The 19616-nt window shown below is 46.9% G+C and overlaps 2 protein-coding genes across 5 annotated transcripts in view; both read left to right on the top strand.

The window, feature by feature from the left end:
• The first annotated feature begins 2769 nt into the window (after positions 1 to 2769).
• On the top strand, positions 2770 to 11811 carry LOC148111631 (uncharacterized). The gene is made up of 6 exons (XM_087881298.1): positions 2770 to 2885; positions 3283 to 3472; positions 3999 to 5567; positions 6949 to 7034; positions 11230 to 11303; positions 11452 to 11811. Exons 3-6 carry the CDS (start codon positions 5530 to 5532, stop codon positions 11734 to 11736), a joined length of 483 nt encoding a protein of 160 aa, XP_087737424.1. The 5' UTR covers positions 2770 to 2885; positions 3283 to 3472; positions 3999 to 5529; the 3' UTR covers positions 11737 to 11811.
• A 2871-nt stretch (positions 11812 to 14682) lies between these two features.
• Positions 14683 to 19616, top strand: part of LOC148111630 (maestro heat-like repeat family member 5) — a 39313-nt gene continuing 34379 nt past the window's right edge. For 2 of the 4 annotated variants that reach the window (XM_087881297.1, XM_087881293.1), the window contains exons 1-3: positions 14713 to 14956; positions 17480 to 17577; positions 18565 to 18631. The gene's annotated coding sequence lies outside the window, so the exon portion shown is untranslated. Of the gene's footprint in view, positions 14957 to 17479; positions 17578 to 18564; positions 18632 to 19616 lie in introns of those variants that run through there. The other 2 variants (XM_087881294.1, XM_087881295.1) reach the window with 2 other exon arrangements.

Genomic DNA, 19616 nt, shown 5'->3' with positions numbered 1-19616 from the left:
GAAAACAGCCCTAAGTCACTTTTTCTGTGCCGTTGTAACTTTGAATGGTCACTAAATGAACTGTTGTAAGTCAAGGACTACCTTACCCCAAGGCTTTCCTTTCTTTTCGTTCTCCACTTTCCGTTTCCTTTCTTTTCGTTCTCCACTTTCCGTTTCCTTTCTTTTCGTTCTCCACTTTCCGTTTCCTTTCTTTTCGTTCTCCACTTTCTGCCAAGTCTTTCCAAATTCTTCCAGCAGATGGTGGCATAATCTTACGAGTCTTTCCTCAGCCAAGTTCTGTAAAAAAATAATAATCAGAATTTGATTTTGGAATGTTGGAATTTCCCGATATATACGGCATACCTTGTTTGAACTTTCTGAACATGTCCCGGTCAGTTTCTCCACATGATGAGATGGAGGAATAAGACTGAAGAAGAAGGTTCGCAAAAAAGTCAGGAAAAAATCGAGATGGAAAAATTACAATCTTTTTGCCTGGGGAGGATAGTAGTAGTGAAAATGAATGACTAGATTTTTATTTAGGGACATGATTTGTTTTGAAAAGTTATATTAAGTAATCTTACGTTTGAATTGTTATGGGCTACTGACCAAACTTTCACTTTTGTCCTGAAGTATATTAACACTAAAGTTAATTTTAAGGAATGCTTTGCTGAAAATTTATATAAGCTTATAAAGAATGTTTTGTTGAAGAATAAATATAAACTTGTGGGGTATAAGGAAAATATAAGTGGTGCAAGGGTTGAGGGAAGGTCTTTTACAATATTTTTTATAGATATCAAATAGTGAAGATGTTATTTGATTATAAGCAGTGTATTTGTAGAGAATAAGATGAATAAGTTTATGCAAAGTTATTAAGTAAGGCATGTTCCCAGGAAGAATTAATATGAGTTTATGGGGTAAAAAGTACAAATAAGGTTTTTACAATATAGTTTATTTAAGATTGGTTAAAATATTTTGTCAATGGGTTAATATATGTAAGGGTTGGAGATGTGATGGTTAATTGTAATTGGGTGCTGATTGTGCAATGCTGGAAGAAAGAAGACTTGCGTATTATTGAGGAACGGACAAGAATGAAGTTGGATTGATTATTTTCAAACAATAATCGGTTTAAATAGTTATATTCAGATACAAACAAGGGGAGTTAAAGTGTAAAAGGGAGATAAATCTATAGATAGTTAGCTTATGTTTTTTTTATATGTTTGTTAAATGCTATAGCCTGTATTTGCTCTGGGAAGTCGGGGGGATGGGGGTGGGAGGGTTGGGCAGGAGGGGGGAGGAGGGAAGGGAAAATATGTGTAAAATTAAAAAAAACTTTTTAATAAAAAAAAAGAAGTGGTTTGGAGTAGAAGGCCTCCAAGGCAGGGGTGAAATGCTACCAGTTTGGGCAGGTGAGCCCGAACCGATAGTAATAATTGCTACCTTTTGCCCAAACCGATAGTTTAAAAATGCTTTAAAAAGTACGACAATCAGCTGAACCAGGCTTTTTAAAAACTTTTTTTTAGCATTTTTTTACTACCAATCAGCTGTGAGAAATCAGCTGTGCCTCATTGTCTATGAGGTTCCTGCTTGTTGCAGGGGCCATTTTGTGTGAAGTTCAGCCGCTTTTGCATTGCGTGTGAGTCAGTTGTGCAGCTTTTGTGTTATTTTTGTGCAAAGTGTAATAATTTCTTTTTGAGCTCTCTGTGATTCTGTGAGGTTCCTGTTTGTTGCAGGGGCCATTTTGTGTGAAGTCAAGCAGCTTTTGCATTGCGTGTGAGTCAGTTGTGCAGCCACGCCCACCCAGTCACATAACCACCAAGCCACGCCCACCCGGTCAACTGCCCACCAAGCCACGCCCACAGAACCGGTAGGGAAAATTTTTGAATTTCACCACTGCTCCAACTTCCAACTGGGTCATTCTGGGAAAAGCACCTTTGGGTTAATTTTGGAGACACGCTGCTCCTGGAAACCTCCCCCCCCCTTGACCAGTTTTGGGGTCCCTGGCACTTCCGGTGGCGCAGAGGCCCTCCGTGAGGGACGGCCCACTGAACTCTCAGCCACGGAGGGTGCGGTGTGGCTTGCCAACTCCTCAGCAGATGTGGCAGGGGAACGGCCAACGTTTTACCTGCCTGGGCTTCCTTGGAAAGCAAACTTCGGGAGTGGACCAGGGTTTCCGTGCTTCGGAAGGCTTTCATTGCTGCAGAGAAGAAGCAGCAAAGGCCCAGGAGCAACGTAAGCTTCCTGCCATCAGATCAGTTGGCAACCCTGGCTCCTTCACAGGGAGATACCAACCCAGAGGAATATATGGGCGGTCCTCGACTTACGACACAAGTGAGCCCAACATTGCTGTTCTGAAGCAAGACAGTTGTTAAGTGGATTTCCCCCCATTTTACGAACTTTCTTGCCATGGTTGTTAAGTGAACCACTGCAGTTGTTGAGTTAGAAACAGTAGTTGAGGAAAGAAGGAAGGAAGGAAGGAAGGAAGGAAGGAAGGAAGGAAGGAAGGAAGGAAGGGAGGGAAAGAGGGAAGGAGGGAAGGAGGGGAGAGGGAGGGGGAAGAGGATATGGGAATGACCTTTTAAAGATATTTTAGGACTTTTCTTGTCACATCTGTTAAGTGAATCACTGCAGCTCTCAAGTTAGAAACATGGTTGTTAAGTGAATCTGGTTTCCCCACTGACTTTCCTTGTCAGAAGGTCGCAAACTGTGATCGCTTGACTTTGGGACACAGCAACGGTCATAAATCTGAACCAGTGGCCAAGCGTCTGATGCTGGGCTTTTTTTTTCTGGCAGCCAGCAAACACTCTGCTGCCCATTGGGAGACTAAGGAGACTATGATAGATCTATCTCGGACTTATAAGTCCTCCTCAGTTAGCCACACCCTCATCCCATGTATCCTCCCTGTAAAGGTACAGTATTTGTTTTTGTTTTTTTTCCTTTCCTTTTCATAGGCTTTATGTGTATTTCTCTTTAGCCAGGTTCTTCCTACATAAACCAAGATTTTTATGGAACCCTAATTCAGTGAAATCACAATCCACTAGTTTCTAGGCTTTTTTTTTTCTGGCAGCCAGCAAACACTCTGCTGCTCATTGGGAGACTAAGGAGACTATGATAGATCTATCTCGGACTTATAAGTCCTCATCAGTTAGACACACCCTGTTTGTATTAAAACGGTTCATTTGGCCATCTGTTTTCTAATCCTTTCTTCCGTTGGTGGGGGGGATTTAATCTATCTGGATTGGCCGTCTCTTCGAAAATGGGGAAAGAATCTGATTTTTCCCCCAATCCATTTTTCCACCTGCACAGAAGCACCAGAGAGTTATGGAAGGCGCTGGCCGCAGACCCCTATGCTAACCTGAAGATCATGAAGCCCCTCCTCAAAAGGCTTCAGGATCAAGACCCCAGCACCAAAGCCATCGGGAGAAGAAACAGCAAGTCTACCATGCCCATTGCAGTAATCCCTCAGCCCGCGGCTCTGCTTTCCTTAAATCTAGAGGTGGGCCAGGCCTGAGGGAAGGGGGAAGGGGCTGAGCAGAAGAGTCAGCCTCGGGGGGTCTCCTCATCAAGAGCAGGCATGCCCTGGTTGGTGGGAGGCAGTGGGCAAACTGGTGGGGGCTGAAATTATTTAATTCGTTTTTAATTCGTTTTAAATTTTTTGTATTTATGTGTTTTATCTTGTGGCTGTTCACCGCTCTGAGTCCTTCAGGAGAAGGGCGGTATAGAAATTAAAAAAAAAAAAATTGGAGCAAAATTTGGCATAAGCCCCCACCCCCCAAAATGCACCACTGAAAGTAGAGGCATCTGTGGGCTTCCTCGCCAGAACAGCTTTGATATTCATCCATCCATCCTTCCATCCTTCCATCTATCCATCCAGTCATTCATCCATCCATCGGTTCATCTATTCATTAATCCATTCATTTATTTATTCATTTATCCATCTATTCCTTTGTTTATTCGTTCCTTTATTCATCCATTCACTCATGTATTTATTGATTCCTTCATTCATTTCTTATTTCTTACAGAAATAATTAAAAAAGAGGAGGGGAAACCAGTTTGTCGTGATTTGGTTGACTTTCGTCAGGAAAATATTTCAACAGGAGAGGAATTAGATGGACCGCCTCAATGCATGGATGTCCGCAGCAAGATGCCTAAGGAGGAAATGAAGGGTCCGGAGAGTTTCCTTCGCTACACTCTTCTCTGGGTGACAAGCGCAGTTGATGACCGGCATGAAAACTGGCCCTGAGATGTTCTTCTGGAGGAAGCAGGGAAAGGAACGAGCAATCAAACACGGTCACTGGAGTTCTCTGAGTCTCGCAGCGATCATGACAAACACAAGAGAAGCCCACAGAGCATAGAAGAAGAGGGTTGAAAAGGAACTTGGAGGTCTTCCAGTCCAACCCCCTGCTCAAGCAGAAGACCCTAGACTATGCTGGACAAATGGCTGCCTGGTCTCTTCTTGAAAAGCTCCAGTGATGGAGCAGCCACAACTTCTGGAGGCAAGTTGTTCCAAGGATGAATTGTTCTCACAGTCAGGAAATTTCTCCTTAGTTCCAGGTTGTTTCTCTCCTTCATCAGTTCCCATCTGTTTCCTCTTGTTCTGCTTTGAGATCTTCTCCAAGAGGATCTACTTGATCCTTCAGATCTTCCAGGGGTGCACCCATCTTTGTAGAAGAGACACCACTCTAGCTGAGTCCATCCTGTTCCTGATGATTGTCTTCTTCTCCTTCTTCTGTCCTCCCCAGCCTTGAAGACTTCCCAGAGAGTGAGGCCACACCTGCTACTACCTTGGAAGCCACTCACTTCCTGCCCCCCATCTCTTACCTCCAAGGGGTGCTGAAGAACATATCCCAGTCCTCTCACACTAAAGATCTGGATAAGAGGATACGGCTGAATCATCCATTCCAGGAGAACCTCGAGAACGTCTGGCGTCATAAAGAAGTCTCCAACCTCCGGGTGATACAGCAGCTGAGGAAGAAGAGTGGAGATACGGAGCATTAGCCAAGCCAAGGAAGGGAACTGCCCCGAGAGCCTCGACTAAAGATGCCACTTTCAGCCCTTACGGGGAGAGAAAAAGAAAATACAGTCCTCGGTTAGTGACCACTGAAAGTCACAACGGCACTGACAAAAGGGACATGCCCATTCTTCAGACTTTCAGACCATTGTGGCATCCTCATGGTCATGTGATCGAAATTTGGGTACTTGCCGGTCCATATTTATGACGGTCGCAGTGTTTCGAGGTTACGTGATCCCTTTTGTGACCGTCTGATAGGCCAAGTCAATGGGGAAACCAGATTCACTAATTCATCAGATTGACCACCGTAAGAACTGCACTGCAGCGATTCACTTAACAACTGTGGCAAGGAAGGTCAAACAATGAGGCAAAACTTGCTTAAGAACTTTCGCTTAGCAACAGAAATTTGGGGCTCAGTTGTGGTCGTATATCGAGGACAACTTTTAGACGGAAATCACTGAAAGATCTGGTTTATCCTAAGTATTCGACCACGGCATTGGCTTAAGGACTGCTGAAGTCACTTAGTGACCACTGGAGGTTCTATGACAGTCATATGTCGAGGACTACAGTATGGCAAAAGGTAATGTAAATGATAGTTGTAAGAATACAAAACTGCCTATAATGCAAAGAGTAAAAGGAAATTGTGGTCATTGAGTCTTCCTTCCTTCCTTCCTCCCTCCCTCCCTTCCTTCTTTTCCCTCCCTCCCTCCCTCCCTTCTTTTCCCTCCCTCCCTCCCTCCCTCCCTTCTTTTCCCTCCCTCCCACCTTCCCCACCAACAACTTCTGGAGGGAAGCCCTTCCACCGATTAACAGACTAGCAGAAGACCTTGGAGACCCCCTGCTCAAGCAGCAGACCCTCTACAACAGGCACCCTCAAACTACGGCCCACGGGCAAAGAATACGGCCCGCGGAGTGGTGTGATTAAGCCCCGCCCCTTGCCCCGCCCCTAACTGCCTTATCTCCCAGCGAGCCAGCTGCAAGGCCAGCTGAGGGCCAGCTGAGGGGTGATCTCGCCGGTGCAGCCTGGAAAAGCAGCTCTGGGCTTGTAAAGAACTCCTTCAAATTAAAAGTCTTTAAAAACAATTTAAACGGGGGCTTAGGAAGGAGAAAGGCAAAAAAAATGAATCGGCCCCCTCTTTAAAACGTTGGAGGACCCCTGCTCTACAACCTCAGACCAATGGCTGTCCAGAATATTGGGGTGCATCCCAAGGTCTCCTCACCTCTGAGAAGAAAACCTTCCCAATGGTCTTCTCTCTTAGATCGGGACGGGGCAGGTAGGTGTTGGCCTCTCTGAACATCACCTTCAGCTCCAGTTTAGAGAAGCTGACTAAGTTCCCAAAAGAGCAAATATGGAGAGCTCAGACGAGATCTGCTGGTTAGGGAGAAGAAAATCACCAAGCTAGAGAAATCATGATGTGAATTCAATTACTCAATGAATTACTCCATTTAGAGAATTCCTCAACCTCCCTCTCGCCTCCCACTCTCTCTCACCCTCCCTCTCTCTTTTTCACTCTTCCCTTCCCTCCCTTTCTTCCCCTCTAACCTTTCCTCTCCCTCACTTTCGCCTTCTGTGTCTCCCTCCCTCCTTCTTTCTCTTCCTCTCCCCTCCCTGAGACTGATTTCTAGGATCTTACCCAATGACTCCAAACACAGGATGCAGTGAACCAATGCTCTTTATTGATCAACGTTTCTATTACAGGTATTTAGCTGGAAGTGGCCCCTGGACGCCTGGACCATGTCTTAAGTACCTGGGAGGCGGAGCTAAGGGAAGGAGGGGTCAGGGGAGGATCTAGGTGGATGTAGAGTTAACCCTTATCATACCTGGGATGGTGAATGGTGGGCATTTATCCATAACAAATCCCCCTCTAAATGCCCAACAGTTGGACCTGTTACAGAATCCATGGATCAGGCCCAATAACTGGCACGAGTCAATCATTTGAATAAGTCTCTTTTATTTACAGGTTCATCATTACGTCACATACTGCATCTGGAAGTGGAAGTCGGGGAAGAGTGTGTCTACTTTTTATACTTGTGGGCGGAGATTCAGGTAAGGAGTGGTCAGTGGGTGGTACTGACCAAGTGAGTATTGTAGTTAATCCCTGCACTACTGTGTCCCTGTTGACCCCTGGCATGAGTAAGGCATTTATTTCTGACAAATCCCCCTCTAAATGCCTGACCTGTGGCTGTGGATCTGACTGTTTAAATGGTGCCCAAGGGCGGATATTGAGTTTGGATACCAGGTGTGAGTGTTGCCTGCCCTGTAGTGGTTTCGTGAGTATGTCTGCAGTCTGTTCTTCTGTGTCGCAATGTATGGCCTTTACAAATCCGATTTTAGAGAGCTGTCTCACATGCTTGTACTTTATGTCAATATGCCTGGATCTCTGCCCTACCGCGTCGGCCATGGAGATTTCTATAGCGGCCTTGTTGTCTTCGTAGATGTTTATCGGATACGCAGGTTTGCACCACACACTGGCGAGTAGGTCGTCAAACCAGATGAGGTTGTTTGCGGCCTTGGATAGGCATATGTACTCCGCCTCTGTGGTTGAAGTGGCCACTAAGTTTTGCTTACCCGTGTACCAATGCACCGGACTATTGTTCAAGTAGAATACGTATCCTGATGTGCTTTTCCAGCTTTTGGTGTCACCGGCCCAGTCAGCATCAGCATAGCAGGAGAGGACGGGCTCATTGGACGGCTCTGGTTCTAGGACTAGACATGCGTCGGCACTTTGCTTCAGGTACCTCAGTACCCTCTTTACAGCGTCCCAGTGGTACATGGTGGGTTTGCCTATGTGCCTGGACAATAGATTAACTGATAATGCAATATCTGGCCTGGTCCAGTTGGCGATATATAAAAGAGAGCCTATGACTGACCTGTACAGTGTGTTGTCTTCAAACTCGGGTGATTCACCATGTGTATATTTTAGGAAGTCCGGCTGCATGGGTGATTCACACCCCTTGGCATCTGCCATGTTGCATTTGTGTAGTATTTCTTCTATCTTTTCTTTCTGGGACAGTTGAAAGCCCTTAGGTGTTTCGTTGACCTGCACGCCTAGGTATCTGTTTATTTTCCCTAGGTATTTTAATGTGAAGTGTTCACTTAGTTTACTGGCGAAGGCGTTGCGGTTCCCTTCGTGTTTACTGATGTAAAGTATGTCGTCCACGTAGACTAGGATGTATTCTGGTGAATCCCCCTCTCTCCTAGTGAAAAAACAGTTGTCGGCTATGGTTGCTGTAAATCCCATTGACTTCAGGACCTCAACCAGGCACTCATACCAGCGTTTGCCGGATTGTTTCAGTCCATATAGGTTTTTGTGAAGTAGCCAGGTGTCCCCCCCTGTTGGTCTCTTTACTTTGTGGTGCCCTAACGTATATTTCCTTATCTAGGTTGGCATGCAGGTAAGCTGTCTATACATTGAACTGATGTACCTCTAGTCCTAGCAGGGAAGCGATGACCAGGGCACTCTTGACACTTTCAGTCCTTACAGTTGGTGAGTAAGTGTCAGTGTAGTCTTCTGGGAACCTCTGGGCAAATCCCTGGGCAACCAGCCTAGCCTTGTACAGGTTTTGGCCACCCTCCAGGTTCTTGATTTTGAAGATCCACCTGGTACCTATCGTATTTTTGCCCTCTGGAACCTCGGCTGGAATGTAAACTTCTAGCTCTCTCAGACTGTCCATTTCCTTGGCCATGGCTGATTCCCATTTCGACCTCTCCTCTTGTGGTAGTCTCAATACCTCTTCATATGAGTTAGGTGTGATATGGTTCGTGTGTATGTGCATCACATAGTCATTTAACCTTCTTGGTAATTGGTTCCTGGTTGATCTGACTGGCCTATCTGTCGTTTGTTCGGTGTCATGTAAGTACCTGGCTTCCTTTTGTGTTAGTGAGTCTACACTTATCTTGGGGTGATTCCCTTTCCATTCCTCAACCTTGATGCCTTGGAGCTTGGGTTTGTGTTCCTTCCTTTCCTGTCTATCTGCCGTTTCGTGTTTATCTTGCACTTGCTCGTCTGGCCTAGTCTCCTGCCTGGTGGATACCTCGTTGAGGTGTATCCTGGACCAGTTAGCTTGTTCATGGAATACCGCTGTCCTAGAGATCACGAATCTGTCGTTATTGTCCACAAATCTGAACCCCTTGGTACCTGGCTCGTACCCCATAAATCTCAGTCTCCTGGATACTTTGTCCCCCTTCCTGCGCAGCTGTTTGGGTATATGGACATCAGCAGTTACGCCGAATACATGTAGGTGTGCTATCTGTGGTTTTTTGTTGTACATGAGTTCGTATGGCGTTTTGTCTATTACACTGGACCAGGTTCTGTTGAGTGTGTAGTTTGAGTAAACTAAGGCCTCAGACCAAAAATGTTGACCAATTCCCACGTCCTCTAAAGCGCACCTGATCATAGTCTGTAGCGTGGAATTCCGTCGTTCTACGACACCGTTCTGAAAGGCCGAGAACGGGGACGACGTAAAGTGAAGCACGCCTTTGGATCTGAGCCAATGAGAGAAATCCTTTGACAGGAACTCAGATCCTCTGTCTGTCATGATTTGTTTGATTTGTGTGTTGTTTTGAGTCTCTACCCTTTTGTAGAACTCTTTGAATTTTTGGAAGGCCTCATCCTTTTGTTTTAGAGTATAGACGAAGCCATAACGACTATAATCGTCTACGATGGTGAGAAAGTATCTTTTCTTGTATTTGATGGATGGCCTTAGGGGCCCCACCAGATCCATATGGACTAAATTGAATACTTGTTTGGTGGCGCGTGAGGATTTCTTAGGTCTGGGTTTGACCTTTAGCTTAGAACATTAGCACACCGAGCACTCGAGGTAATTTTCACAACTCTTTATTTTGACGCCCTCGGTACAGTTGGCCATTTTTTGGATTACGGGGAAACTGGCGTGCCCTAGTCTCCGGTGTAGTAAGTGAACACAGTCGTCGTGCATGAGTTTGCCTATCGATGGCCTTCCCTGGGTGTGTTTGGTGGAGTGTGTTTCATGTGTCATGTTCTCCTCACTCTCTGTCTCTCTCTCATTCACCTGTTCTTCCTCAGCTTTGTCCTGGTTAGTGTCCTTCGTGTATTCTGAGTTGGTGTATATGCTGGGTGTGTTATTCTCATGGAATGTTATGTATGGTAGCCCTTGCTTGATTGTCACTCTACCTACTCCCTCTTTACCCTTGCTGACGTGAGCCTTCCCTTCTGCAAAGGTTACCTTGATCCCTGATTCTTCACTGAGTTTTAATGCAGCCAATATGTTGTGGGGTATCTCCGGGACCAGTAATACCCCCTCTATTTTCCCTATGCCTGGTAGCGTAACTACCCCCCTGCCTGTTACCTTAACCTCGCTTTGGTTTGCAACCTTGATTGAAAAATTCTCCTCTGTGAATGAGGAGAGCAGTTTTTGGTTATAGGTCGTGTGGTTGGAGAGCCCAGAGTCCAGAAGCCACGAATTGGCCTCCCCATCCTGACATGTTATGTGGGTGCGCTCCCCTATCCCATATAATGATCCTGTTCTGCTGTCACGTGAACTATCCCTGTTCCCCCTCCTGTCTCTGGGATTGGGTGAGTCCCTGCGTCTGTACCTCTCTTCAGAAGTGTGTCTCTCTGTCTGTCTGAACCTATATTCCGGTCTGCTTCTCTCTCTGTGGTTCTTGGGGCAGTCTCTCTTGAGATGTCCCCTTGACCCGCAGCTATAGCACTCTGTTACGCCATGCTGCCTGTCTTGGAAGGCTACTTTCTTTTCATGTTTATGTTCTCTGGAGGGACCAGAGCGGCTCCTTTTCAGATTGTCTTCAGCGATCAGTTTGTTAGACAGCTTCTCAACGGACAGGAGGCCTAGACTAACAGTATCTAAGTGTGCTAAGAAGCTGTCCCATGAGTGATCTAAAGAGTTAATTATTACACTCTTCATGATCTGATCTGATATGACTTCCCCCCTAAGGTGTAGTTCTGCCCTGGTAGCGTTTAGGGACACCAGGTGCTCGCTTATGGGGGTCCCCGGTTTGACTCTGGCAGAGAAGAAATCTTTGGAAATCTGGGTAGTGGTTGCCACACTTTCACTGTAAAATAACCCAAACATTTTTTGTATGATTTCTGACACAGTGAGATTGTGACCAATGTTATGGTAAATTGTGGGAGATATGCTAGAAATTAAAAGGTAAAATGCCCTATGGTGCAATACAGTCCAACTCTAAAGTCCATGGTCTCTCTGGGGGGGTCATTAATAAAATGTGACATGTTTTCTTTTAGGAACACCACCTGAAGCTGCTGTGACCACTCTAGGATATTGCCCCAATCCATCCTCAACTTTGGAAAGTCACTTGGTAAGTTCCCAGCATTATTTGTAAAATTACTTACTGCAGGCTGCTGTCCATGGTTCTTTATGTGCCTATAACAGCAGTACGGCATGGGAACGCTTGCCGGCAGTTTAAAAGTCCCTCTCTGTAATTTTTTTCTTTTTTCTTCCTCTAGGTGAAACAGCGCATGCGCGAAGTCCATTTCAGCTCTGCCGTCATCGTGGAAGGACCTGTTCATTGCAGCTCCGGCGTAGAGGTCTCTATCTCTCAGGTAGGCCTCGGCTTCGGTCTTGGGGGTCCAGGTGTGCTCCGGAAGGTGTCGTCTTGCAGCGGCTTCGTCAAAGTGAAGATCCTGATGGCGTTGGAGTCCCGGCGACGAATGCAGGTAGCTGCCCCAATCCCTGCGTTCTGGGGTGCGTGGCCTGGGCGATCGGAGGCGCGGTGTCCTTGGGGTGCGTAGGGGGGTTGGCGCGCTGGCGTGGGCATCGGTAGTCCTCGGGTGGGTGTTCCGGTGCCCCTCTCCTCTCTTTCCTTTTTGCTTGGGCCCCTCCGGTTCCCCTTTTGCAATTTTGAGGCCTGGGCTGAAGGCGGCGGCAAGGGTCTTCATGGCCTTATCGACTTGCCACTCGGTCGGGGTGCATCTGGAGTCCGAATCGGATTCTGTCCCCTCACCCCGGTCACTTTCTTCGCCGCTTAGGGTCGGGTATTTTTCGCGCGCTGGCCATTTTGAATTCTGGCTACCGATTGGACGGGAGTCGGCCATCTTGTCTGACCACGTGGTCAAAGATGGCTGCCGTTTCAAATTTTGAGCGGGGCTTCGCGGCTCGGTGACTGCTGTGGGGTCTTTTTGGGGCGATCCACTCACCGAGTTCAGCTTTTCGAGCTCCGGATCCTAGTCTTCCTCGCTCCTCGCCACATCGCGGTCCATTATGAAGCTTCGCAGGTCCGCGAGAAGGTTCTTGTCGCTGGCTCGCTCCTTTAGTAATCATAGGACGTCGAGTCGTAGTCTTTCTTCCTCCCGGTCATCATGGTCTGCTATTTTTCCTTTCTTGACCTCCCCCTTTTCTTCTGTTGCGGTGGCCTTGGGGTCGATCGAGGTTTCTGCCTTCCCTGGCGATCCCGCTGGGTTGCCCTCTCGTTGCTTCGGTGTCGTTGCCATCTCGTTGGCAGCGATGTGTCCTCATTGCGTGATCGGGAGTTATTGGGCCATAAAACCATCCTCTGCTACCATATTGTTACAGAATCCATGGATCAGGCCCAATAACTGGCACGAGTCAATCATTTGAATAAGTCTCTTTTATTTACAGGTTCATCATTACATCACATACTGCATCTGGAAGTGGAAGTCGGGGAAGAGTGTGTCTACTTTTTATACTTGTGGGCAGAGATTCAGGTAAGGAGTGGTCAGTGGGTGGTACTGACCAAGTGAGTATTGTAGTTAACCCCTGCACTACTGTGTCCCTATTGACCCCTGGCATGAGTAAGGCATTTATTTCTGACAGGACCTGCTTGCGTATTCTGTACCCGTACCCCTAATTTAGTCGTAAGGTAGGCATGTTGTTTGCTGGGTAGAGGTTTGGTCAGGATGTCTGCGGCTTGCTCGGCGGTCTTACAATGTACAGCCTTAATAAAACCAATGTTTGTTAATTTTCTGACATGTTTGTGCTTAATGTCTATATGTCTGGACCTTTGGCCTACTGCTTCTGCCATGGATATGTCTATGGCTGCTTTGTTGTCCTCATGTATTACTATCGGGTAGGCCGATTCATTCATCTTTTGTACCATTGGAAAACTAGCGTGGCCTAGTTTTCTGTGTAGTAAGTGGGCGCACCCATCATGAATGGGTTTGCCAATATGTGGTTTCCCTTTGTGTGTTGTGTTTGTGGTGGGTTTGCCTCCTGCGGTGTGTTCTCCTTCACCCCCTCTATTTTCTGTGGGCATGCTTGTCCCTTTCTCGTTACTTTCTGAGTTAGTGTTTGAGTGCTCTTGGGGCACTAAGTAGGATAGTCCCCCTTCTATGATGATCTTTCCTATGCTTCTCTTTCCTTTGGTCATATATGCTTTCCCTTCCCTGAAGGTTGTCTCAATGCCCAAGTCTTTACTTAGTTTGAGTGTTGCTAATATATTGTGGGGTATTTCTGGGATGAATAGTACCCCCTCTATCTTCCCTATTCCATCTATGTGTGCGCTCCCTTCTCCTTTCACCAATACCTTGTTCTGGTTGGCTACATTGATGTGGTATTCCTTAGGTGTGAATGCCTCCAGTATGTTCCTATTGTTGGTGGTGTGATTGGTGGCTCCTGAGTGAATGAACCATGTGTTCCTTCCTTTTGCCTGGGTGTTTGGGTGTTGGTGGTCTCTAAGTTCGTATAGTGACCCAGTCTGACTATCCCTGGAGCTATCCCTATATCCTCTCCTGTCCCTGGGGTTGGGTGAGTCCCTGTGCCTGAACCTGCTTTCTGGGGAGCGCCTGTCTGAGTAACCTGGTTTGCGGCCTTGCCTTTCCCTATGGTAGCTGTGGTCCCTGTCCCTCTGGTTTCTGGGCAATCTCTCCTATAGTGATTCCTAGACCCACAGTTAAAACATTCTGGCTTATCTTGGTCCCTGGTCTGGAAGTCTACCCTTTTTGTTGGTCTGCTTTCCCTGAGGCTTGATGAGCGTTCCCTTCTCAGGCTGTCCTCCGCAATCAGCCTGTTGGATAACGTCTCTAAAGAGAGGTGCTCTATGTTGAGACTATCCAGTTGCATGATAAAGTTCTCCCAACTGGGGTTTAGGGAGTTTATGATGATGCTTTTCATGATATTATCAGAAATGGTTTCCCCCCCTTTGTATGAGTTCTGCCCTGGTGGTGTTTAGCTTGAGTATATGTTCCCCCATGGGTGTCCCTGCCTTATGCCTGGCTGAGTAAAATTCCCTGGATATTTTGGTTGTAGTGGCTGCACTCTTACTGTAAAATAAATTAAGTATTTTTTATAGTATCTCTGCCACGGTTAAGTGGTGGCCAAGACTGGGGTAAATGCTGGGTGACAAGCTAGACATTAGCAGATAGTAAGCCCTGTGGTGCAAACAGTCAATCTCAAAAGTCCATGGCTTCTTGGGTGGGTCATCAAATAAGTACAACATATTTTCTTTCAGAAAAGCAATCTGTAGTTGGTGGTACCACTCCAAAAGATTGGCCCCATCTAATTTCAATTTGTAATTGTCAGCAGTGAAAGTTATATTACTTACAGTCTGTTGCTGTCCATGGTTCTTTATGTGAGTGAACTCACAATATGCTGGGGGAATGCTTGTTGCCAGTCTGAACTGACTTATCTCTATGTTCCTTGTACTTATCTCTATGTTCCTTGTACTTATCTCTATGTTCCTTGTACTTCCTGTAGGTGGCGACTGGGCATGCGCGAGGCTCATTTCGCGCCGGAGGTCGTCTGGTGAGGAGCTCCTTATTGCTGCTCTCAGGCCTAGGCCTAGGCCTGCTGGTGGGGGGCTGGGCTCGCTCCTGGCGGGCCCATAGCCCTCCCTGGGCGTCGGATGCCATGGCTGGGCCCCTGCATCTTGGGCGAAGGCTGGAAGAAGGCGAGGAGGTGAGGCGGTCGCAGGTCGAGGATCCCTGGAGACGGTGGCGGCGGCTGTCGTAAGTCGAGGATCTCCCGGATTCAGCGGCACGGTAGCGGCGGTGTCAGGTATGCTTCCTTCAATATCCAGGAAAGAAAAACCCAAACTCAATCATTTTAAAGAGCTTAGTATTTTTACTGAATATGAAATGATCGCAACCCAGGTAAAGCTGGAAGTGAGCAAAATGCGCGAAATAGCATCTACTAAGCTTCTCCCCCCCCATGTCCATTGACCATCATCCAATCCAAAGGTCTCCCAAAGGTCAGGTGGCATCACGTCTGGCAACGTCATTCATCAGGAATGTAGGGCAGTTGGTCAGCCGGCCCCTTTGGAGATTCACTTTCGTTTCTTGGGAAGACACGTCCTACAATGGAAAAAACACCTCCTGCACCTTCCCCCCCTTCGCCCCCTTTACTAGTCCCTCCCCCCGTTTCTTATGGCAGCTGAAGCAGGCAAAGCTGAGGCTGACATTCGGCCCCTCTTGCAGAAGAGAAGTTATTCCTAAATAAGAGAAAGGGAAAAAAGAGAGAAACAGAATATATACAATAATTATGGTTTATCTGGGTATTTGGTATAGAATTGCTGTATTTTCTTGGGAGCTCGGACATCCCGTTTATTCACCCATTCAGCCGGAGACAAAGGGAAATGTTTCCAGGTTATCAGATATTGGACTTTACCATGGTGTTTCCTAGAGTCCAAGATTTCCTTAACTTCAAAATGTTGCTCCCCCTCTATGAGAATGGGAATTGGAGGGGTGCTTTGATCAGCCCTCAGGGGAGACGAGTGTTCAGGTTTTAATAAACTAACATGAAATACAGGATGTATACGTCTCAACGTTTTTGGCACTTCCAATTCAACTGTTACTGGATTAATCAGTCTAATCACACGAAATGGTCCTACATACTTAGGGCCAGTTTTTTCGACTTCTGGGTAGTCTGTAAATATTTAGTAGATAAATAAACTTTATCACCCACTTTATAAATGTGAGCTGGGGACCTTTTCTTATCGGCTTGCGCCTTATGGGCCCGGTGTGCCTCATCTAATGCCTTCCGAGTCACTGCCCATGTGCTCTTTAATTGTTCAATCCAATCCATCAAAGAGGGATTCTGGGGATCATCTTGTGGTAGCTCGGGAATGGGTACGAAATCCTGGCCCGAAGCGACCTTAAAAGGAGTGAATCCGGTGCTACTGTGTACGGAATTATTATATGCCACCTCTGCAAATGGCAACAAGTCTACCCAATTGTCTTGCTGGTAATTTACGTAACACCTCAGGTATTGTTCTAGAACCCCATTGGTTCTTTCATAGACCCCATTTGTCTGAGGGTGGTGACTGGAACTCAGTCCCTGGGCGGAGCCTATCAACTTCAAAAACTCTGTCCAGAAACTGGAAGTAAATTGCACACCCCTTGGAGATCCATGTAGCCGGTAAATCTGCCGAATAAACAGTTTTGCAAGGGTTTTTGCTGAAGGGATCTTTGAGCAACGGATGAAATGTACTTGTTTGGAAAACAAATCAGTTACTACCCAAATGACAGTGCAGCCTTCACTCTCTGGTAAGTCCACAATAAAACCCATAGATATTTCCTTCCATGGGGCATTCGGTCTGGCCACACCTTGCAGTAATCCAGGGGGTTTTCCTGGAGGTCTTTTAGCCGAGGCACATACTGGACAGCTAGCCACATATGCCTCTATGTCCTTTTTAAGTGCAGGCCACCAAAATTGTCTCTTAACAAGATGTAGAGTCTTGACAAACGCAAAGTGTCCCACGGCCTTGGCATCATGAGCATATTTCAATACGGTTGTTCTTAATGTGGTCGGAACATACAATTTCGATCCAACCCAAGCTAGTCCGTCACAAAGTGTGCATTCATTCGAGTGGTTCTTAAACCACTCGTCAGTTTTTAGCGCTTCTCGCAATTTTTCGAGTAAATCCCCCAAGAGTTCTGGTTCGGGTTTTCCCTGCGCTCTGGTAGTGACAGGTGTTGCCAATTGTGTCGAGGGGATCATAGGTTGAACCACCTCCTTCTTGATGCTGTTATACTGCGGCAATCTGGAAAGTGCGTCCGCCATGAAGTTCTTTCCACCAGGAAGATAACGTAGGGTGAAATTGAAACGATTGAAATGTTGGGCCCAACGAGCCTGTTTTGGTGATAGTTTGCGTGGTGTTTTTAATGCCTCTAAATTCTTGTGATCAGTCCACACTTCGAAAGGGTGTTTCGCCCCTTCTAAAAATTGTCTCCATGTTAACAGCGCCCATCTAACTGCAAACGCCTCTTTCTCCCATATGGCCCATCTCCTTTCCGTTTCTGATAGTTTACGGGATGTGTAAGCACAGGGTTGTAATATCCCGTTCTCATTCTTTTGCAAGAGTATTGCTCCTACAGCTACGTCACTGGCGTCAGCTTGTACTACAAAAGGTTGTTCCATGTCGGGGTGTTTGAGCATTGGTTCAGCCGCAAACAGCTGTTTCAATTTTTCAAAAGCGGCTTGACAGTCCATAGTCCATTCTAGTGGTTTCGAGGGTTTGGGCTCTACTTCCCCTTTCCTTTTTAGCAAGTCTGTAATTGGTAGTGCGGTTTCTTATGGCAGCTGAAGCAGGCAAAACTGAGGCTGACAGGCGGTGGATCTTGGGCGACGTTGGAGGACCTCCGGATGGGCCAGGAAGCCTGGTGGAGGCCGCGTGGTTGGTGAGTCATTGTTTCTTCTCCTCATTCCGCGGCCTAGGGAAGTTGGTGCGGCGGGTGGCGAGTGCGAATCCTGCAGGTATTCAGTCCTGCAAGTGGCCGGGTCTTGGGTGTAGTTTTTGGGGTGCGTTGTCCCACGTGGTGTCTGCTGGCGTGCTGCAAGAGTTCCGGTGGCTACCCTGCTGCTCTTTTGGGGGTGCTGAGCGTCGGTTTGTTTCTTCCTGGCTCCTGGGGACTTGAGTGCTGAGCCGAGTGCTGCAGCCAGGTTTTCGATCGTTTCGTCTGCTTCGGGCTCGATGGGTGAGCCCCCGCAGGCTTGTGATCTTGCTTGGGTGCTGTTTTGGGGGTCTTCCCCAGCGAAGTTGGGGTTCTCGCTGTTTCCCGCCATTCTATTTGAATCTCAGCTTCCCATTGGCTGTTGGCCATTCCAAGATGGCCACCGAGAGCATGGCGCGGAAATGAAATCCTCTACGTCCGGAGCTTCAGCTTCGGGATACCTTCCTCTTGCCGGGCTGAGGATTTCTTCTCTCTGTTGCTGGGTGCTCATCGCTGCTCCATTGCTTTCGAGTAGGCTTTGGAGTTTCGCGATGAGCTCCTCTTTGCTGGCAGTCGCTTCCATCATCCCCAGGATGGTGGATCGGAATTCTTCATTGCTTGGTGGCTCTGCCCTTTCGCAGTAGTAGGTTTCTTCTCTTGGCCCTTCGTCCCTGAGTTGTGGACTCGGGTTGTAGTCTCCATCACCTTCAGTTGTGGTGGTCCTTGCTGTGGCACCTTCGAGAGCCTGCAGTTCTTTCATCTGTTTGATGTAGGCTCTGGTGGCCATTCTTTTCTCTGCCTCTGTCTGGGTTCTTGATTCTGCCATCTCTGTGAGTTGCGGGTAAACCGTCCTCTGCTACCAACCTGTGACTGATTTCTAGGATCTTACCCAATGAATCCAAACACAGGATGCAGTGAACCAATTCTCTTTATTGATCAATGTTTCTATTACAGGTATTTAGCTGGAAGTGGCCCCTGGACTCCTGGACCATGACTTAAGTACCTGGGAGGCGGAGCTAAGGTAAGGAGGGGTCAGGGGAGGATCTAGGTGGATGTAAAGTTAACCCTTATCATACCTGGGATGGTGAATGGTGGGCATTTATACATAACAGAACCAGCCTATGCCAGTCTTCAAAGCCCTGAAACCTCATTGAACATCAGTTAACTCTCCATTCGTATTTGTCTTTATCTCCCCTCCCATTTGTGTTTCCTTATTTATTTATTTTATTAAATTTCTATACCGCCCTTCTCCTGAAGGACTCAGAGCGGTGAACAGCCAGAAGATAAAACACAGAGATACAAAAATTTAAAATAGATTAAAAACGAATTAAATAATTTGGCTGAATTTAAAATACCCCATAATTTAAACAGATTAAAATTTGTATTTAAAATTTATATTTAAAAGGGGAGAAGATTTAGGCCAGGCCAGCTTGATGAAAGAAAAACGTTTTAAGCATTTTTGCAGGACTAACATCTCTGAAAAAGGGGGCAGAATGTCAGAACTGCAATCTTCAACTTGGCACTTCACTGGCGTCCTGCCACCAATTGTTAGGGGAGAGGATGGAGGCAATTGTCATGGACAGGGTAGAGTTGGCCTACAGGGAGGGCGTGTAACAGGCTTCAAAGAAACCACAGGTGTGAGAACCAGCCTGTTCCAGTCTTCAAGTCCACAAAGCCTGAGAAAAGAATGCAAACTCCACCAAGAGGCACCAAACATCTGAGCGGTTCCCCAAACACCTCCTCGGCACACCATTGGTTGAAGACGGACCGGTCGGGGTGGGTGGATGGGATGGTGAGAAGGGGAGAAATTTGCAAATTTTTGACCAGGAGCTTTAGTTCTAGCCGGCTTTTGCTGCAACCACTAATTCCTCTTTTAAAAACCTATCACTTCAACCAAGTGACACTTCAACCAAGTGTCCAGGAGGATCCCGGATCTGCACACCTTCCGTCATGCGCTTAAAACATTTTTATTTCATCAAGCTGGCCTGGCCTAAATCTTCTCCTCT

Source organism: Pantherophis guttatus, chromosome 18 (genome assembly GCF_059756535.1).
Source record: "Pantherophis guttatus breed Tessera chromosome 18, ASM5975653v1, whole genome shotgun sequence".
NCBI classification, from domain to species: domain Eukaryota; kingdom Metazoa; phylum Chordata; class Lepidosauria; order Squamata; family Colubridae; genus Pantherophis; species Pantherophis guttatus.
The sequence above is the reverse complement of the archived record's forward strand: the minus strand, read 5'-3'. Positions and strand labels throughout refer to the sequence as shown.

Bases quoted from the DNA above. Each gene is read 5' to 3' on its own strand.
- LOC148111631 (XM_087881298.1), top strand. From the start codon at position 5,530: ATGACAGTCATATGTCGAGGACTACAGTATGGCAAAAG. The intron at 5,568-6,948 runs GTAATGTAAATG...TTTTATTTACAG, and splicing joins GGACTACAGTATGGCAAAAG to GTTCATCATTACGTCACATA. The intron at 11,304-11,451 runs GTAAGTTCCCAG...TTCTTCCTCTAG, and splicing joins CAACTTTGGAAAGTCACTTG to GTGAAACAGCGCATGCGCGA.